At 40.7% G+C, this 21,519-nt stretch overlaps 1 protein-coding gene across 7 annotated transcripts in view; it reads right to left on the reverse strand.

Annotated features, from left to right (window-relative positions):
• MAST4 (microtubule associated serine/threonine kinase family member 4) overlaps nt 1–21,519 on the reverse strand; it is a 690,306-nt gene that overhangs the window by 237,412 nt on the left and 431,375 nt on the right. Inside the window, exons 1-2 of one of the 7 annotated variants that reach the window (XM_056112658.1) lie at nt 11,101–11,489; nt 6,416–6,496 (exon numbers count right to left, since the gene is read on the reverse strand). The exons of the other annotated variants lie outside the window; for them this stretch is intronic. Coding sequence (XP_055968633.1) covers nt 6,416–6,496; nt 11,101–11,147 — 128 coding nt within the window. The 5' untranslated portion in view covers nt 11,148–11,489. Of the gene's footprint in view, nt 1–6,415; nt 6,497–11,100; nt 11,490–21,519 lie in introns of those variants that run through there. 7 annotated transcript variants of the gene reach the window in all.

Below are 21,519 nucleotides of genomic sequence, written 5' to 3' on the forward strand. Positions count from 1 at the left end.
TTTTTTGGCAACACCTGGTGGTGCCCAGGGCTTAATCCTGGCCCTGAGTTCAGGGATCACTCCTGGTGGAGTTCAGGAACCATATCGGCTGATGGGAATCAAACTGTGTTCAGCTAATTGCAAGGCAAATGCCTTCCCCCTTCTGTTTTCTCTCCAGAAGCTCCACTTGAGGTCTTAAAGGCATTCTCTGTCACACTGATTCTGCTAAATTTATATTTGGGCCATATTTTTCAGGACCCCTAAATATAAGTTTCATATTGGGAACAACCGTGTGTTTTACCTCCCTCTCTGTGGCCCTGCAGGAAGATAAGAGCATTAGCATCTCAGGATGGAAGACCCAGGAGAATAATGTCTCACCCCCTGCAACTCTGCTTCCAGCTAAGTGAGGACTTGGCCCGCCTGGGCAAATTTCAGCAGCAGGAAGCTGACAGGTGATGACTCAGGCAGCCCCTTCCATGGGTCAGAAAGCTTTCTCCAAAAGCCCTTCTTTTCTACTGAGCCACATCTGACCTGTGCCGGGATCTCCATGCAGAAGTGCAAAGGTATTATGGCCAAGATCTGTCCGAATCAACTTTAATTGTGTTCCGTCACAGAGCTGTCCTGGAGGCTGCATGGTTCCTGTTTTGGAATGACCGCCAAGAGGCCAGAGATGTGGGTGCCATGGAGTACTGACAGAGATGAGGAGCTAACTCACTTCTCAGCACAGCCGCCTCCTGGTTTTTACCATGAAAGGAATCTAATCTCTTCTTGCCTTATTTAGAAACAAAGTGTCAGCTCCTCAGAAGGATGCTTGGGTTTCCCACCATGCCTCGCCCTCCGACCTCAATTTAAAGCCCGTTGATCAAAAAAATGAACAAAGAAAACTTCTGATCTCTCAGAATCAACAGAAGACAAAAGAGGAGAAAAGTCTCTTCAGGAATGAAATCATTCTTTTAAATTTTTATAAAGTCGTTCACAATATTTGATCACATTTTAATATTTGAACACCAATCCCACCACCATAACACTTTCTCACCACCATATTTTGGATGTTTCCATCCCGAACCCCAAACCCTGCCCCAAAAGCAGAGCCAAAATAATTGATTTTGTATTGCTTGTTATGAATAAACTGCTAAAAATGATCCAAAAAGGGGTTCTTAAAGGAAAGTGTTGGGGGCTGGAGTGATAGTACAGAGGGTAAGGAGTTTTCCTTGCATGCAGCTGACCCGGGTTCTATTCCAAGCATCCCTTATGGTCCCCCAAGTACCACCAGGAGTAATTCCTGAGTGCAGAGCCAGGAGTAACCCCTATGCATCGCCAGGTGTGACTGCCCCCCCCCAAAAAAAAACAAAGGAAAGTGTGTGAGATTGTTGTAATGAAATAATTTTAAAAAAATAATGTAAAGGTATATAGAACCATCACACTTCCTATTACTAAACCATCACTTGGGGGACCCTATAAGAAACCCTTGTGTTTTACCTTCCTCTCTGTGGCCCTGCAGGAAGATAAGAGCATTAGCATCTCAGGATGGAAGACCCAGGAGAATAATGTCTCACCCCCTGCAACTCTGCTTCCAGCTAAGTGAGGACTTGGCCCGCCTGGGCAAATTTCAGAAACCCATTTTCAAGCTGCCAACTAGATCAACCTAAAGCTATCTCTGTATCTCTATAGCAAGCCCAGGCAGGAGCACTGTCTCCAGCCAGCACAGATGTGAGCACCACCAGGCTCCCTGCCAAGCACCACCGCTAGAAAATCTGGGAGCACCACAAAAGTGCAATCTCCAGTAAGCACATGTCCTAGCACCATGACTAAAGTGTGAAAATCCCCCTTTGCACATATCCAAGTGTGCAAGCCCCAAGAGTCAGTGAATACAAACCCTGCCAACACTGGCGGCAGTCAAGGAGAGGAAAAAAACCCATCGATTGAACATCCACACTGGCACCTTCCTCTCAACACAAAGACTTCTACCAATGCACTCCTGCTGTTTTTGGACACAAGTTAGCTGGCTGTTCCACTCTTCCTGAGCCTTAGGAGGTATCAGATAACCACAGTGTAGGTGACAGGATACACAGAAAAGTGACAAATATTACTCTCAGATCTTGGTCGGTGCACTGTCCCCATGCTCCAGCCCTTTCTATCAACTAAATGTTGATGTCCTCAGACCACAAGCTGGAGAGGCACCCCCCGACCCCCCTTGGATTCCTATTTAAATGACTTTGTGCAGGGAAACCTCTGATGGATGAGTGAGAAATACCATCTCACCATATTGGGCCATTGCAAATGTATTTGGTGGCTGATTAATAAGCAGCACTGCAACTAACACACCTTCTGTTTCCAATTCATCAACTTACTCATTCTTTAATAATCGTTTCTAAACACTTACTATGAACATACCACTGGAGAAAGGCACTGGGGAAATAAAAGTGATGAAAGGAGGTCATGAGGTCTACCTAAACTAGATAATTAAAACTCAATGTAAAGGACTTCGAAGCAATGTGCATGTCTTAAGTTAGTCACAGTGGAAAAATTTAAGAATTCATTCCGAGTCCTAGGCTTGTTGAGCTAGTAAGCTAGACTGTGAAACACCATCTTCATCATCTTCGATAAAGAGAAGAATATTCCTTATTCCTGACTTATCTTAAGAGGTAAATTAAATTGGAATAAAACATACTTGAAAGCTTGTATCAGTTACAAAGTACTTTGTAAATGTTAAGTTAATTCATTGTAATTGTCCCTAATTCAGGATTCATGAAAACTAAAATAAGCATCCTCCTTAGTGTCTACTTTAAATCTCATCTATTCTCAATAATCGTGATGGTATATTTTCTCAGCCTAAGTTCAACTTGGTCACTTGCTTATTTTAAGAAAAATCTTCTAATATTTGGCTATTCCCAAATCAAAGTTTAAACTTTTCTATTTGATTTTGATTTTAGAACCAAGCCAAGTAGTGGTCAGGGGCTACTCCCAGTTCAGAGTTCAGGTGCCCTGTGATGCTTGAGGGACCACACAGCACCGGGGATCAGACCCTGGCCTCCCATGTGCGATAGATGTGCTGTAGTCCACGAGCAATTTCCCCTGTCCCGAAGTTCAAACTCTTAAGTTCTGTATCAAGGACTCATGTGATATGAGTCCAGAGTAGCTGTTAAAAATGGCTAAAAGGCATATAAAAATGCTCCACATCACTAGCCATCAGGGAGATGCAAATCGAAACAACAATGAGATGTCATCTCACACCACAGAGACTGGCCCACATCCAAAAGAACAAAAGCAACCCGTGCTGGCGCGGATGTGGGGAAAAAGGGACACTCTTTCACTCTTGGTGTGAATGCCCACTAGTCCAGCCTTTCTGGAAAACAATATGGACAGTTCTTCAAAAACTAGAAACTGACCTTCTGGATGACCCCGCAATACCATTTCTGGGAATATATTCTGAGGATGCAAAAAAGCACAGTAGAAATGACATCTGTACCTATATGTTCATCGCAGCACTGTTCACAATAGCAAAACTCTGGAAACAACCCAAGTGCCCTAGAGCAGATGACTGGTTAAAGAAACTTTGGTACATCTACACAATGGAATACTATGCAGCTATTAGGAGAGATGAAGTCATGAACTTTGCTTATAAATGGATAGACATGGAGAGTATCATGCTAAGTGAAATGAGTCAGAAAGAGAGGGACGGACAAAGAAGGACTGCACTCATTTGTGGAGTATTAAAAAACATAACATGAGGCTGACACCTAAGGATAGTAGATACATGGGACAGATAGATTACTCCATAGCTGGAAGCCTGCCTCATGAGCAAAGGGGAGAAGGCAGCTGGAATAGTGAAGGGATCACTAAGAAAAAGATGGCTGGAAGAATTGGTAGGGATGGGAGAAGTGTGCAGAAAGCAGATAAAGGACCAAACATGATAACATCTCAGGGTCTGTATTGCAAACCGTAATGCCCCAAAGTAGAGAGAGATTATGGGGAATCAAGTCTGCCATGGAGGGAAGGGGAGGGTGGGAAAGAGGGATTATACCAGGGATATTGGTGGTAGGGAATGTGCAGTGGTGGAGGGATGGGTGTTTGATCATTGTGTGACTGTAACCCAAACATAAAAGCTTATAACTATCTCACGGTGATTCAATAACATTTAAAAACAAACAAATAGATAAATAAATAGAAAATAATCCATGGGGAAAAAAAGCAGCTGTTAAGTCTGTATCAATGTCTGTGCAACTTCATGCTTTTCATTTATTCTATCCATCCTGCAATCTGGTTACATACATCATTTTTTCAATGAGCCACATTTTCTCACCTTCTTGCTCTTGCTATATTCACTTTCTGGTTTTGTTCTTCATCTCTATCCCTCCCCATTTTATCAAATTCCAGTTAAATAACTTCAGTTCCAAAACACCTTTCTCCAAACACTTCTAGCACAGCGGTAGGGCGTTTGCCTTGCACGCAGCCAATATGGCCAACCCGAGTTCGATTCCTCCGCCCCTCTTGGAGAGCCTGGTAAGCTACCGAGACTATCTCGCCCGCAAAGCAGAGCCTGGCAAGCTCCCTGTGACGTATTCGATTTGCCAAACACAGTAACAAGTGTCACAATGGAGACGTTACTGGGCCCGCTCGAGCAAATCGATGAACAACGGGAGGACCGTGACCGTGACCATGACTGTACTATGAGGGTATTTAGTGTGATTTTGATTTCTCCACTAGTGACAGTGCCTTCATTTCAAATGCCTTATTGTCTTAGGGAAGGGAAAAGAAAAGAAAATGATGCATTTTATGAAGACATTTTATATGGAAGAAAGAATCTCAAAAGACAATCAAATTTCCTATTGATTGGATCACTAAAAATCTGTTACAACAGATTTTTCCAATGTGTCAGAAAACTACTCCTATGCTTCAGGATCTACTCTATTCAGAGGGTATTTTATGGAAGTTATTACATGAAGTTTCATATTGAAAATTACAACAGTATGCAGAAGAACTGAATTGAAAATAAAAGTCAGTAATTTATTTCCCTAATGAATTCTCCTCCATAGATTTATTCAGTCTTATTTTAGAAAAATATGAAAATCAACTTTATTAATTGCCCTAATAACATATACGATTAAAGTTTGTAATGAGGTTCTTACATTAAAAAATGCCTACAAGTGGCAATTTTTTCATTTACATATATTTACTGAAAGCACTAATGCATAAAGAATTAAGCCCCTCTTTGAGTCCCCCGAAAGTTTTGATTCTACTTCTCCCTTAGGATTAAAATGACAGCATTACAATGGCCAGAGAGCACAGGGCTTAAGGCTTTTGCTTTGCAATGTGGGTAACCCAGGTTCAATCCCTGGCACCACTAATGGTCCCTCTGAGCACCATCAGGAGTCATTGCTGAGCACTGAGCCAGAAATTGTTCCTGAGTACCACCAGATATGGCCAAACCCCACCAACAAATAAAGAAAATAGTACAGGTAGTATAGATGTTGAGTCTCTGTCTGTGTTCTGATTTGGTATGGGGAGACCCACTATTAATAGATATTTAAAACATGAAAATTCTAATTAAATGAATACACACTGCATCAATAATATTTTCTCTCATGTATTATTGCAACAAAACTAGATTAAATTGCAAAAAAAGAGCTGCTTGAAGATACTTTTCTTACAGATTAAAGAGTGAATTATTTATAAAACAAAGAATGAGTTCTTTTAACAGCTTCTGAGGAGAACATAATGGTATGAAATAAGGAGTTCTAAAGAAGACTGGCAAATACCAAACCTTTCGGACAATTTAAATGCTTCCGCCTATAAATATGATGATAGAAATAATTTATGACAATAGATATTGAGATCATGGTGTCTCCCCTGCCAGGTGGAGCGACAGCACAGCTGTAGGGCGTTTGCCTTGTGTGCAGCCAGCCCAGCTGGGCCGGGTTTGATTCCTCCGCACCTCTCAGAGAGCCCAACAAGCTACTGAGACTATCTCACCTGCACAGCAAAGCCTGGCAAGCTACCAGTGACGTATTCAATATGCCAAACACAATAACAACAAGTTTCAAAATGGAGACATTACTGGGCCTGCTCGAGTAAATCAATGAACAACAGGAGGACATTGACAGTGACAGTGACAGATATTCAGATACTCCACCACAAATTAGAAAATGTTTTCTAAAAATTGATCCATGCCTACAAGAAATGGTCCAAAATTCATGAACATGAGTACAGCTCCTTTCCTCAGAAAACAGCACGAAACTGTACTAGCCACACAGAAGTCAAACAGCTAGCCCCCAGGCACTGCGGAAATGTTAGTCAGAGAACGGAATATGCACAGCACCACTTCTCAGAGCTCCTGTATGTCATCAAGGCAACAAGGCAACCATTTTCCCCACTCTGCATATCACCACAGTCAAGCAAAGGCTGCATATTGCAAATGGCACAGGAGCCGGCTTACCTCCAAAAGTGAAAAGCGAAGAGAGGACTACAGGGGCTGCCCGGGCTGGATGGGGTTGGACTCAGGCTCCGTGGGGTGAGACTGAAAGTTAAAATAACGTCATTCCAAGTGGGAGAAATGATGGCAGTAAAAATCACAGAGCTCAAGAGGCCTTGGCTCTCCTGAGGTCAGAGTCCCCCGGGCATGCCTCTAAATACCACCAGGAATCATCTCATCACTCCCATTTCAGCCCTGAGCAGACAGAAAACTGCATTCTCAAAAATACTGCTGCCATTTCTTACTTGTGCCTTTTCTTTGTCACAAAGCAACCTGGCAGGTATGTGTGAGATGTGGTCTTGGAGGGAAAAAAAATTCAGTGCTGCTTTGCGTATTTTATTTCTGATGATGAACCAATGAAAATAGGTAGCAGAACTTAAGAGAATTAGTAATCAGGCCAGAGGAATGGAAATTCAGGTTAAACACTGCAGGTTTTTAAAAAGCAAAGCAATGAACTTTTCCATACTGGAGGATGTTTTTTAAAGCAGTTGGCAGTGAAAAGCACCCAACATTTTTTTTTTCTAGTGCTGAGGGGACAATGGTTAGAAGTATGCTTATGCTCACATTCATAATACATGAATTCATAATTTAATACGGCTATATGTTATTTTACATTTTGGAGGCTAAAAAAAAAGCAAAAACAAGTTCATCGCAAATTCAATGGACCATTTAATTCCTGCCTCCAAGTGAACCTATCCAAACCTCCAACTAGATTATTCATCAGTCAACACTTTAGTACCCAACATAGGGTAATGAATTTAGAATTCCTTCATCTTTTTGTTTTGTTTTCTGTTTTGCCTCATGTCTTTTCTCCTTTAGGGGGAAAGGAAAATTGAATTTGCCAGACATGTACCTTGTAGAATTTTGTCAACAGATATACTCAAGTTTGAGTTAATAGTAGTTCTGTACATCTGGAGAGATAGTACAGCAGATAAGGCACACTTGCCTTACACCAAATGACCAAGTTTGATCCCTGGCTCTTATGGTTTCCCAAACAATGCCAGGAGTGAGCTCTGAGTACAGAGCCAGGAGTAAGTCCTGGGCACCAGGGGTGTGGCCCCCAAACTAAGAACTATAGTCAATTTACAATTTCACATGTCAAAATAAAAGAATGAACCTGTCATGTAGGCATTCTGATACCGATTATTTGGCATGAGCACTAGAAACCCCTGTTAGAGAAGAGAAAAATTCTTTAAAATATTCTTTTGCCTCTCTGCTGGTTCGTGACATCACAGCCTATCTTACTTTCCTATCGCACAGAAAGGAGTTGGGGATAAAGGTGCCTACTGGCTGATTCCAGCTGGCTTTGTTCATCGCTGAATAGCATATAATCAAATTTCAATTTTAATTATTGATGTCATCTTTGTTTCCGATGATACGGTTAATTGAGAGTTGGCTGTATTTCTCTTAAGCTGAAATATAAATTTATCTCTCAAAATGCTCCCATTGAGTTTTAAAACTTTCAACAAATCTAAATCTCTATATCAATGACACATATGTTTTGAAATCAATGCTTGTTATTGACAGAGGAACTGGTTTCTTTATACACCCAAAGCACATTCAAAAAATGTTGCTCTGAAATATTCTGGATTCTAACTGAGTAGCTCGATGGAAAGCTCCTATGACTGACCAGTGAAAGTGACCTTTTATCTCAATGCAGAGTTACCTATCCTTTCCCGTCCAAAATAGGCATAGATAAACTCTCAAGCCATGTTCTCCCACTGAAACATATGTGACATGTACTACAAAGCACCTATGATTGTGATTTCTTTCTTAAATTAAGATAAAGGAGAAAACAACTCACTTTCCCAGAAACATGAAAAGCTACATATATGCTAGCTAGATGTTGTAATTTATTCTGGGGTGCGAGGCAGGAGGGGTTAGTGGAACCACACCTGGAGGTGGTGCTCAGGGCTTGCTCCTGGCCCTGTGTTCCGGGGACCAAATGTGGTATCAGGGATCAAACTCAGGTTGTCTGCATGGAAGGGAATTGTCCTATCTGCCAACATGTAATAAATTGATGAATAAATGATCCATCAACTTTTGATATATCTATACAATTGTTGTCTCAACACCCAGGATTTTAAGTTTTGAAACAGGAGTGAAAAACTGCCTTGTGTGACTGATGGGTGGGAGGGATTATATAGAATATAAAATATGCTATAATCATAGTCCCTTGCAGGGAATCTATAGGAAATAAAGTATGCTAGAATAATAGTCTATGCAATAAACTCTTTTGAAAGAAAAACAGGGCTGTCTCATGAGAGATCCTCTTGAATGGGACTACACTGGGTCTGGTATTAGGTCTCCACATAATAAAAAAACTATACACAGCAAGCCTGATTTTAATAAAATTAATGATGACCCAATGTTATAAAATTTTGTCTGCAATGGTCAAGAATTGAATTTGCTCAAAGACTGCAGTAAGACTTTTTCCAGAAGGACTACAAAATGAGCTCTGTTTATCTAATTTTACTTTACAAGGTAAGCAAAATGTTCTGAATAAATATAATGCCAACACTACAGGGGTATGTAAAAGGGGTCCTTTCCTCCACGGTCTCTTGCTCCTCAGATGGAAGAGGAATCTATTTAAAATGTGCAGAATGAGAGCTAGGGCCATAATATAAGAGATAGGGCATTTTCCTTGCATGTGGCAGACCCAGGTTCAATCCCTGGCACCACATATTTAAAGCCACATTTAAAGCAGTTGGCAGTGAAAAGCACCCAACATTTTTTTTCTAGTGCTGAGGGGACAATGGTTAGAAGTATGCTTATGCTCACATTCATAATACCCTGAGCCAACCAGGAGTGAGACCTGAGTACTGAGCCAGGTGTAACCCTGAGCACTGCCAGGAATGGCTCCAAAATAAAGCAAAAATGTACAGTATGTTTACCAGGATAGAAGTCAAACTTAGGAAGTGTGCCTAAGAAAAATTAAATTCAAGGGGCCCCCATATTTTCCTGACCCATATGTCCAATGCCATCATTAGAAAAGTCATAAAATGGATGGCATAACTTAACATTTCTCATTTTAAATGAATATTTGATACTGAGTTTGAATTTTAAGAAGTTCCTTTTAAGTGATTTCCCCTTAAGGGGGAACAAGATATGAAAAAGTAAGAAAAGGCATAAGGAGAAATGGCACAGGAAAAGAACATAGCAGTAAGGCAGCACAGACAGGGCAGAAAGCAATTCAGGGTTAGGGAGAGGCGGGAATGGGCCTGGGTCTTGATTCTAGGACCTGGATATCTTGGCTGCATATTTCCAGAATGTTGGAGGGAGGAGGGTTAAAGTAGAAGAATGTGTGAATGCCTCTAAAATATTTCACAGAGACAGTGAGACCCAAATGTTAGGGGGAGATGGGAGTATGCTACTGGGGTGACTGGCATATAGTACTTCCATCACTAGTATGAAAAATGTTTCTAACAAGAAGGGTATAAACACTCAATAACTTTCTGTATAAGTGAGGACTTGCTCGGATGTAATTGGTGCACCAACACAGATGAAGAGCTTTTCAGAAAGTATTCTAAATCACTTCCAAAATACCCAGGTTTTAGTAATTTATTAAAAAAATAATTTCTCTTGTATGACGCACCTACAGAATTCAAGAGGAATAATTAGTTCTGAGAACAGGGTACAGTTCTCTTCCTGCTGTTTCTTCCTGGAGGGAGTCCAGTAGGAGATGACAGGAATGTACAGATTCCAACTAAAATCTAATTCCCTATCAGCCTTGGAAACTAGAAAAAGGCATCTTTCTATCTCCCTACCGGCATCTGACTTTACAGCTGATTCTTTAAGGGTGTCAGCACAACCGACTCACAGCATCTGCATCTCTGACTAAAAGATGAAAAAAAATCTGCGGACACCTCCCTCATCACAGCTGTTTAACTTCTGCGCCACAAATTAGATGTGGACATTCTCACGTGCCCACGTCAAATCAAAAGGCAGTGAGATTGTTAATGGGTTAAAAAAAAAAACAGCTAAGCAAACACAAAGATTCACTAGGTAAACACACTGCATGCAGTGGCTGGCGACTCTGCAGAGAAGATTCAAAATGTACTACCGTTCATTAATATTCCGTGGCACAGATAAAACATGGATGGCATCTATGGAATGTCACACATAACCCTTCTCCTGTACTCTAATCCATTGTCACGTCTTCTATTATTCAAGGCAGAGGCCTTTCTTCAGGGGGGAAAAAAAGGCGGCATGGGGGATAAACAAACAGTAAGAGAGCAGGAGAGAAAGACACACACCACACACACACACACACACACACACACACACACACACACACACACACACACACACACCAGGGCCTGCAGAGACATTCTTTCACAATGAGCAGTAAAGCTGTTTCCAGCCCTGAGGTTTAGGAACTTTACATATGCAGCGGGTGCTCCCCCCCCCCCCCCCCCCCCCCCCCCCCCCGCCCAGACTGCCATGCAAAAAAAAAGAAGAAAAAAACGCTGGGTTTGGGCTTCCACATTAGCCGAAACCAAAAGCCATGCAGTTTAGACATGTTCCTCCACCTCACACTGCAGTGCTCTGAGGCTGTCAGTATAAACAAATGCTAAATAGCTATTGGTCGCGGCGAAAGCGAGTGCCATGCAGAAAGCATTAAAATATTAAAGACAGACAATACTTACTCCAAGGTCAGCCCCGGAATCTGTAGCCTTTCCCGCTGGGCTTTCATGGTTGTTGGATGTTACCAACACTCTATTGTAACCGTGACACACATTCCCTGCCAGCGTCCCGGTGATGACAGAGAGCCAAAAGGAACCTCTAGAAAGGACTGGACTAACAATCTCTCGAGGGGGAGGGGGGTCCTGCAAGTTTGGGTTCTTCCACCTCTAGCAGTTATCATGAGATGTCAGCCGCCCGCCTCGGGTTCACGGCAGTGCACGCTGCACTGATTTTGTTAAGGGAATGAGGCTTTCAGCTCTGCATATCAAGTAATTGGTTTCTGATTTTTTTTTTTTTAAAGAAAGTCACTCCACGCACAGACCCAGCTTTCACCTTAGTGAAATGAAAAGTCCTCCTCACCAGGCAGACTAGAAAAAAAAAAGCAACAGAATCATACTTGTCAAAGAGTTTATCTCCACAAACCCCAACTCATCACTCCTGCCCACCCTCCTTTCCCCCCTCCCCCACCATGGGCTTCCTCATAGAGAATGCAGCCACTGTGATGAAGTTCTGTGGCCTCTGTCCCTTGCTGGCAGTGACAAAAGTCATTCATGCCCCACAAGAGGAGAGGAATGGGACTCAGTAAAAATAATTCTCCACCCGCCCCCTCCGTTCCTGGCCATATATGGTGATCATCAGAAAGACGAATCAAGAAACTGCATTATTGGGGGGACTTTGAACTCCAGTGAAAGGCAAAGACTTGTGGGAGAAGGCGAAAGCCCGCAATGGGAAAACACGAACTAACCAGAGGTGCAAGGAATGGGAGAGCTTAATTGATTCTTTCTGAAAGCTGAATTTTAAGAGCATGACAGTATAACCTACTTCGTGCAAGGAGTGGAAGGGGGAGCATATATTTTGGAAGCCTGAGAGCTTCCTACTGCGTTTATTCAAAGGATTTAATTTTTCACAGTACTCATAACTTAGGACGAAGTGTACTTCCATTGTTGTAGATGAAGAACGTATCTGAGTCACTTCCTATAACATATTTAAATTTCTTTTTAATTTGGCAACCACCAGCTCATGGGGAAGAAATGCTAGTACAAATTAGAATTTTGTTTTAGCAAAACTTCTTATTCGCAAGCACCACAAGTCCACATTCAAACAGCCGGTCTGTGGCGAAACAACAGTGTTCAAGGAGTTACAAGTAAAAAGATTATACAGTCAGATTCCATCTTTTGTGGCAATAAAGAAACTCCAGGTGGTGTTCCAGAATTGGATTCTGGTGTGTTCGCTTCTATCCCCGAGGCCTGTCCAATGCAGGGATGCCAGGTGCAGTTGTTTAGGTTGTAGACAGCACAAGTATACTGAACAAGAAGGAACATAAGGGATGAATGAAATTCAACCTGTTTCCTTCTGAGCCAAATTTCTGCATTGGCTCTGGGCTATTTGCACCAACCCATTACCCCAACCCCTTTTGATTTTTGGGCCACACCATGGGGTTCCCAGGACTTATTCCTGGCTCTGCACTCAGGGATCATTCTTGGTGGGCTCAGAGGACCATATGGGTGATTGAACTCAGGTCAGCCGCATGCCAGGCAAATGTCCTACCCAGTGAACTATCACTCCTGCCCCTCCTCCCATTTTTTTCATTGCTTTTCTTAGCTCTGTCCTCAGCCTGAGGGTCGCCTCTTCCCAATTCTTCACAAGTGCATATGGCTTATGAGGTTCATTTAATATTCTAAGAATGCATCACTTAACCCTGACCTGCAAACTTGCTCTGGGACATTAATAAACTTTAACAAGGTTATGAATTTCTTTTATGTGGGTTCCCTGACCTAATTAGCATACAGCCCTTGCCCCTTGCAGAGGCAGTGATTCAAACTGGAAATGCATCTGCTACAGGGAAGCAGACTGAAATGTAAACAAATAACCATAATTAATATAAAAGGCAAAACAGTGAGAAATAATAAAAAATAAATCAAAAATTCCTTACCACGCCAAATATCCAGACTTTCACCACCCTTGCCACTTACAACACCCCAATCCAAGGCATACGGTATCCTGGCTAGCTTACTCTAAGTTTTTCTACCTGATTTCTCTACTTCCTCCTAAGCATCCTCAACACAGTAATGCCAGAATGATCTTTCCCATAATATATAATATTTGTGTTCAAAATCCTCTAGTAGTTTCCTTCTTGCTCTATGTGAAAGCAAAAAGCTAGCAAACATAACCCCCAAAAGGCAGGCATCAATAGGAATGATAACAGCAATGCATTATGGCAAAAATTATAGCAAAAGTTAAGAATGACATGTTCGTGGCTAGAGAGAAAGTACCAGTGGTAAGGCATTGGCCATGCATGCAGCTTCTGTGACTGAGCTCTGGTTTGAATCTCAAGTACCACTTATAGAACCTGAGCCCCACCAGAGCACCCCTGAACATAGAGCCAGCAGGACTAGCCCCTGATCTCCACCAGGTGTGGCCCTTGGCCCCGCTCAAATTTAACCTAAAGGCAAGAAGATTGCTGAGAAGATGCCTACAAGGGCTAGGGTATATGCTTTGCATGTAGGATTGCCAAGTTCAATTCCTAGGGTGACCACTGCCGCCCCTCCCTGCCACCCATCAAGCTGAAAGTAGCCACCAGACATAGCCTTAGAACCACAACAGATGGAACCATGTGGACAAAAAGTTAAGGGCTGGTGTTGGAGGATGCCAGAGAACTATCCTCCCCATTAATTCTGACATTTGGTAAAAAGAAAAAAAAACTTAGCCTGATTTCCTTATGGCCTGCTCATGAAGGGAAAAAGGATTCTTTGTAGAGAGACCATGTATCAGGGAAGAGAAGAGGAATCCGAGACGTGAAATATGAATATTTTTTGAACTCAAATAAAATGGACCTAGACCTGATAATTTCTTTTCTTTTCCTTTCTTTCTTTTTTTTCTTTTTTTGGGTCATACCTAGCAATGCTCAGGGCTTACTCCTGGCTCTTAACTCAGGAATTACTCCTGGCGGTGCTCGGAGAACCATATGGGATGCCGGGAATAGAACCTGGGTTGCCCTCCTGCAAAACAAATGCCCTCCCTGATGTGCTATTGCTCTGGCCCTGCTCTGATCGTTTCTAATTGCTGACATCACTGAGGCACCTGGGTATCACATTCAACGCAGGAGTAACCAAGCAAAAGCCACATCACCCCGGGATATACCAAGTTCTCACATTAAAATACTAGGCTGCAGAAAATTCAGGCACAAAGGTAGTTGTTAAAAGCTCTCATCGAGATAGAGTAAGCAGAAGATAAACTGTGGAAGTCAGAACAAATGACCTGGTTGTTTAAAGAAAAAGTTTCAAAAGGGGGAAACAAAAGAGAGGGAGGGAAAACTTGAAGATTAAACAATTTTAGGGCCAGAGTGATAGTCCAATGGGTAAGGCAATTGCTTTCCATGTGGCCAACCTAGTTTGGATCTCTGGTAGCACATATGGTCCCATAAGCCCTGCCAGGAGTAATTCCTGAGTGCAAAGCCAGGATGAGCACTGATGACTGTGGTCTAAATCTTCTTTAAAAAAACTTAGAAAGTATATCAATTAATTCCAACCTATGAACTTTGGAGGTTCCTGATACCACATTTTTTATACATAGGTATTGTTTTCAGTCTGTTTTTTTTATATCTATATATCTATAAATATAAGGTCTTGGATATATACTGATTGTATGCATTTATGTATATTACTGTTTCCTTCTTCGCTCTCTCCCTCTACTCCCTCTTTAGCTGAATATCTGTAATATGAATAAACCATGTGTTTCTAATTTTGGGGTGACAGGGGACCAGGGGATCGAACTCAGTTCAGATACATCCTACTCATTGTACTATCTCTCTGTCTTTACACTAATTTTTTTGAATGGGAGAAAGCTGAACAGTGTTTATCTAAAGATTTTGTTACTTTCTTCTTCCCAGTGGTTATCTATCTGGCAATCTTTATGAATCTAAAATGCTGAAAACAGAACATGAAAAGCAAGCAATGAAAATGTAAAGAAGCATGCAGAGTCCAACTTGAAAGTGAAATTGCCCACCTTCCTCTGATTTGATATAGTCTCCAGGGCACAATGCCATCATCAGTGAATTATGCCACTTCCCTGGTGGGTGCCTAGCACTAGCCTTTCTATTCTAAGTTCGAAATTGGTATTAAGACTGATCCTTGGCTTCAGTTTTCACCCCCGAGTGAGCTGGAAGCTGCTCATCAGGTCTGCAATTAACTTCTTTTCTCAAGCAGTTGAAGGCCAAGAGCATTAGCAGCTATGTATGATGTTGGCCCAAGGTCCCACAAATTACTCCTTGAACTCAAAGGCATGGTTCCTTTTCTCCATGCCTGCTGTAGTTCAGTTTGCACTGGGAAAATACTCTCCTCCCCCTACCTTTGTATCTGCTGATTCTGGGTGAAACTGACCCCATGCACAGGCTCCAGGTTAATCCAAGCAGCATGACACATTCCCTGATCACACGGAACAGTATTCAGAGATGTGCATATAACTTCTGTGCATATAACTTGCACAGAGATGTGAAAAAAAACAGACTTAAAACATAATACCTAGAAACAGCTACTTTCCGCTCTCTACATAGGAAACATAATTTTCTGCTATAGCTCAAGCTGGGAAGTTACATATCTTAGGTGATTTTGTGATCATCAAGACACCTGTAACAATCTTAAAGTTTCTTAAGAAACTGTCATAAAGAGCAGGGTTAGCCACAGATAGAGCTTTCTGAACCATGAATCAATCCATACTTGAAACTACACACCTGAACTTTCCAGTTATGAAATCCAAAAAATTCAACTCATACTAATTTATGTTTTAAATATTGTCACTTAGCTACTAAATATGAACAAGTGATATAAGAAAGTTTTATTGGCTGTATTTAACCAATACAGTTAACTGTTTCCCTTTCCATTATGTCAAGAAAACTAAGCTAGAAAATCTAAAGTCCTGTGAAATGCACTGTAAGAGTGATGGTGCTTGCAATGGTTAGGGACTGAATTTTACCCAAATGTCCATCAATTGTAGAATGGCTCAATGTACTATAACATACTTTCATGATAAAATGCTATACTGCAGGGAAAATGGTCCACAGAGCCACAATAATCTGGATAAATTTTATGAGTTAGGCTAAATAAATATGACTAACCTATGAGAAAGTAGTGATTACCACTATGAAAATAGCATGGTGATTACTCAAGAAACTAAATAAGAGATGAACATACATATTTCCCCCACTAAGATATATGGATGGTCAATTAAGTACATAAAATAGTGCTCAACATCACTTGTTACTAGGGAAATACAAATCAAAACAGCAATGAGATGTCATCTCACACCCATGAGAACAGCACATACAAAAAGAATTAGTAACAACCAATATTGGCAGGATGTGGTGAGAAAGAACCTTCTGGTGGGAACATTATCTGGTTCAGCCTATACTGAAGGCAATATAGAGAAATCTCAAAATATAAGAAGAGAATTTCCATATTACCCAGTGTTTCCACTTCTTACATCAATCCTCCAAAAACAAAAATCAATTTAAAAATGTTTGCACACCTACAGTCATTGTAGCACTTAGTATGACATTCAGGATAGTGAAATAACCCCACATCCAATGACAGATGAATAAAGAGGTTGTGGCACATATATGCAATGAAATACTACATAGCTAGAGTAAAAGAGGAAGAGACATAGTACAGCGGTAAGGTGATGTGTTTAATCCTGATCACTGTATAAAATCCCCCTGAGCCCTGCTAGGAGAAAGCCTGAAAAGAGAGCCAGGAGTGAGCCCTGAGCACTGCTGGGTATGGCCTCCAAACAGAAAAACAAAAAAGAGAGAGAAAATAAAACTTGCAGATTACTGTACTGTGGACAGATTTAGAGGGCATCATGTTAAGCAAAATGAGTCAGAGGCAGAAGGACACATACTGTTGATCTCACTCTCATTCGGTATCCTAAAAGACAAAATGGGAGAACAGAATGCATTGAGAGATGGCAAACCTATGACCCTTGGTTGAAAAACTTAAGATTATCAAATATTAAGGTGAGAGAGCTTGAAAGGGAGAAAGAAATAGACCAGAAGTGACATAATGCCAGTGGTAGAAAGTCTTGGACACTCTGATGGTGATACATTAACTTTGTACATTGAAACCATAATTAATGCTAGTGTAATCACGGTACCTAAATGTCAATACAATTTTTAAAAGAAATTAAACACAGAATTATCATATGATACAGAAATTCCACATCTCAGGATAACCATAACAAAATAAAAGGAGAGAATTGAGCGGATATTTATATAACCATCTTTGCACCAGCATTCCTCACAATCGCCAAAAGGTGAAAGCAACTCTGGTGTCTATCAAAAGACGGGAAAATATGATAAATAAATAAATAAACTGGGATGCTACACAACCTGAGAAAGGAAATCTTACATATGGTATATCATAGATTATTCTTACAGATATTAAGCTAAGTGAAATAATTCTATGACACCCCCCACACACACACACATACCTGTATAGGGTGTCTAGGATATTCCAATTCAGGACAGAGAGTAGAATGGCATCTGCCAGGTGCTGGGAGTGGAATGGGACTAAAACTATCTAAAGGGCACAGAGTGTCACTTTGGCAAGAGAAATACACTCAACGGAAGGGCAGCAATAATGTTCGTACAACAATGTGGAAATACTTAATGCTAGAGAATGATATACTTAGAAAAGTTTTTCATATTGTAATGAAATTGTAATGATATCATTTCATATTGTCATTTTATATTATAATGGTATAATTTTATTTTGCAATGCTGTAATTTTATATCATATATATTTTGACACAATTGGAAACAAAAAGAAAAAGGAGGTACACCTATCCTATGACCCTACTTACACAAAATCCAAAATTGGGCAAAACCAATCTGTGCTCTCAGAGGTGAGGCTGGGGGTAGTGGCAGGTAGTGGTGGGGAGGGAGGCAGTGACAGTAAGGATCCTGGTGGGGTCTTGGGAAGCAGGAATCATGCCTTGGTTCTTGACCTAAAAGTTCCAGTGCCATGGATATCTGCAGTTTGAAAATTCCCCAAGCTTGTGAATTTTGGGATGCTTCAAAGCCTGAATCTGCATCTCTAATAAAAGCAAAGAACTCCTATTTTTTCCTTGTTATTTATTGTGGAGGGAGGGTTTGGGGCGTACTTAGCAGTCAAGTTTTACTCATGACTCTGTGCTTAGGGATCACTCTTGGCAGTGCTTGGAGGACCATAGATGGTACTAGGCATTGAACTAGGATCAGCAGTGTGCCAAGAAAAGTGTCTGAGTCCCTGTTCTGTCTTTCCAGCCCCAAACAACCTATTTTAGAGGTTTTACATCTTTCTCACACTTCTCAAATTCTTTCCCATAAAAATAATTATTTGTACACTGCACTCTGTGTGCAGGATTCGAGGTCATACATAAGAATAGATGCATGTCAGAATACTGATCGAGCAGCAGAACATAAATTTCCCAGGTACAAGGCCTTGAACTCAATTCCCATTACTGTATCATGCCTCTGAGGATCAGTGAGGTGGGCCTTGGTGGCCAAAATGAGCAAAAACCAATTAAACAAGTATTTTTAAGCATTCAAAGAAGAAATACTCACATGTACTAGTAACTGTTAAATAAAAATGTAGCATATTTTAAGTTAGAATAAGAGAAAATAGAAAATGAAATAAAAGAAAAAAATCCATGGAAAAATATGAACCCAAATAATCAGAAAGTTCAGAGTTATAAATGATTACATTTACAATTTTTTTGCTACCAAAATAATTAGTTACTCAATATCATATGATAAATAGTAAGTCAGGATTTTAAGTCAATATTCTGACCCCAAATGCTTCATCCCTTTTATTATACTATCTTTCCCCTAGTATAAAATATAAAGATTTTACATTTTGACAGAATGATTCCAGGAACATTTTTTAGCTATATTTGCTAGAAAACATATTACCTAGATGAGCTAATATTAGCTTTCTTCAATGTATTTAATTACACCTCAAGCTGATTTTCAATAACATCTTGGAAACCGTACTGCATAAAGTCAGATAGATATTGGCTGCATAACCCAAAATGTAAGCTGGAGGGATCTGTCACAAAACTACTGAGTTTTGTGGTCACTAGGTAAAGATATTAAGTTAAATGAGACATGACTTGGAAAAAAGCTTCCCAAATTACAAAGCACTTCCTGGAGGTGATAACTGATAAGAGAACTCCTCTATTTCCAAACTCGGCAATGGCACTCTACAGTTATCTCTTACTCTGAGGGATTACCAGGGTTTGGGAGGCCTGCACCAGCCTTATCGTTGCCTATTTTTGTTAACTGTTTGATTCCGCAAGGCCCAATACATCATCTGCCACACCAGCTTCTTTCAAGAGCTCATCCTCCATGACAGCAGAGAGAATCTTCAACAAAGAAAGCCCTTTCTCTCTAAGAGACTACCCTAATAGTCTGATTTTTTTCATCTTTAAATTTTTTCAAGCTGTAAATTCAAGGAGTTACTTCACTACTGATTACAATGCATGCTTGTTTGTTTTTATTATCTACTCAGCATTTTTCACAGTGGATATTTTCCAGGTTCTTTCTGATTTTATAAACAACAGGTGCCAACAACAGGACTCTGGCTGGCCAGGGAAAGTGGAATGGTGCAGACACCACCTGCACTCTGTGGGCACTGGTGTAATGGTCCACAGGAACTCATTTGCAGGACCTTTTGTTCCTCAGTCATCCGTGGTGTGGATTAGGGATAAGAGCTGTCTTTTTGTCCTTTCAAGAATTTTATTAGAGCTCTGAGATTCACAATTTTATTCATAATTGAGTTTTAGACATACAATATTACACCAATGATCCCACCACCAGTGTCAATTTTCCTCTACCGAGTTCCCAAAGCCTATCGATTATTGCCCCCTACCAATGCCAAGACTGCCCTCAGACACCTTTCTGAGTTGGTTGTTAAAGTTTGGGTCTTTTTATTTCACTGTTGTTGACTCTGTGGTTTGGGTATTTGACTCTATCATTCCTTAACACCACCTTTGTACTTTAAAGCCCTAACCTGGCCCCTGTTGCTTCTCACCTTCTTTCCTCCTCCGCCCCTTCACTAATTCTTTACTTTTCCTCCCGATATTCTGGGATCACGATTGATCCACCCTTAAAACATTGCATTCCCTCCCAGTTACTCTAAATATAAGTGATATCATCCAGTTATTTTACATATAAGTGCTATCATCTTGTTTGTCCTTCTTCTTCTGGCTTACTTCATTTAACATGATGTCTTCCAGATCCATCCACAGTGTTGCAAAAGGCATGATTTCATCACTCAGCTGTGTAGTATTCCATTGTGTACCTATACCACATCTTCATGATCCACTGATCGATCTGTCATTGGATTATTTTAAATCTAAGCTATAGTATGGATTGCTGCAATGAATAATGGTGTGCTATATACGTTCTTTTAAATGTTAGAGAAATATTTTTTCTTTCTTTACTTATTATTATTGTTATTATTATTATTATTTTGCAGGGGTAATATACTCTGTTTTGTTCAGGGATTACTCCTCCTCCATTAAGGGATCACTCTTGGCAGGGCTGGACATGGGGGCATATATGGTGCTAGGAATCAAACCTGGGTCAGCCTTGTGCAAGACAAATACCCTAAATTATGTAGTATATCTCTAATCTTCCCTAAGATTTCTTCTTTGACCAAGGCTCTAAGAGTTTCAAAATAAGTCACAAAGGAGAATTCCTCTCTTCATCTTAACACCACAATAGTCAAGTATGTCAGAATTACAAGGCCTAACAGAGGTAATGTGAAGATTCATAAATGAATGGAAATGCTTATCTTCTGAATGGGAGAGAGAACAACACACTTAAAATAGCTGAGAGAAGAAAGGGACTGGAGAAAGAGGAGTTTAAGCCCAGGGGTTAAGATAGATGCAATTCTCAATGCCTGTATCACATGTTCCCCCCAACACTGCCAGGTATAGCCCTGGAGAGTACCAAAACACCACTGGTTGTAGTTCTGGTAGTTCCTGGCACCTCAAGGTCTGAGAAGCATCCTGAGGCCCTAGCTGAATCAGCTGCCTGTGTTGGCTAAAATCACTGGGAGTGGTACTTAGATCCCCAGAGTGCTACCTGCAGGGCCCTTTCCAGTTTGAGAGAGAGAGAGAGAGAGAGAGAGAGAGAGAGAGAGAAATGGAGACGGAGGCAGAGAGGGAAGAAAAATTCATCTGTGCATGGAATAGTTAAACCATTTAAATGTTAACTATTTCAACTATTAACTTATTAACAATATAACTATTTAAACTAGTTAAGCTATTTAAAAATGGAATAGTTACATATGAATAGTCAATTATTAAAACATAACTATAGAATAGTCAAGCTCTTTTAAGAA

This window comes from Sorex fumeus, unplaced genomic scaffold (genome assembly GCF_029834395.1).
Source record: "Sorex fumeus unplaced genomic scaffold, SorFum_2.1 ptg000018l, whole genome shotgun sequence".
Classification (NCBI taxonomy): Eukaryota; Metazoa; Chordata; class Mammalia; order Eulipotyphla; family Soricidae; genus Sorex; species Sorex fumeus.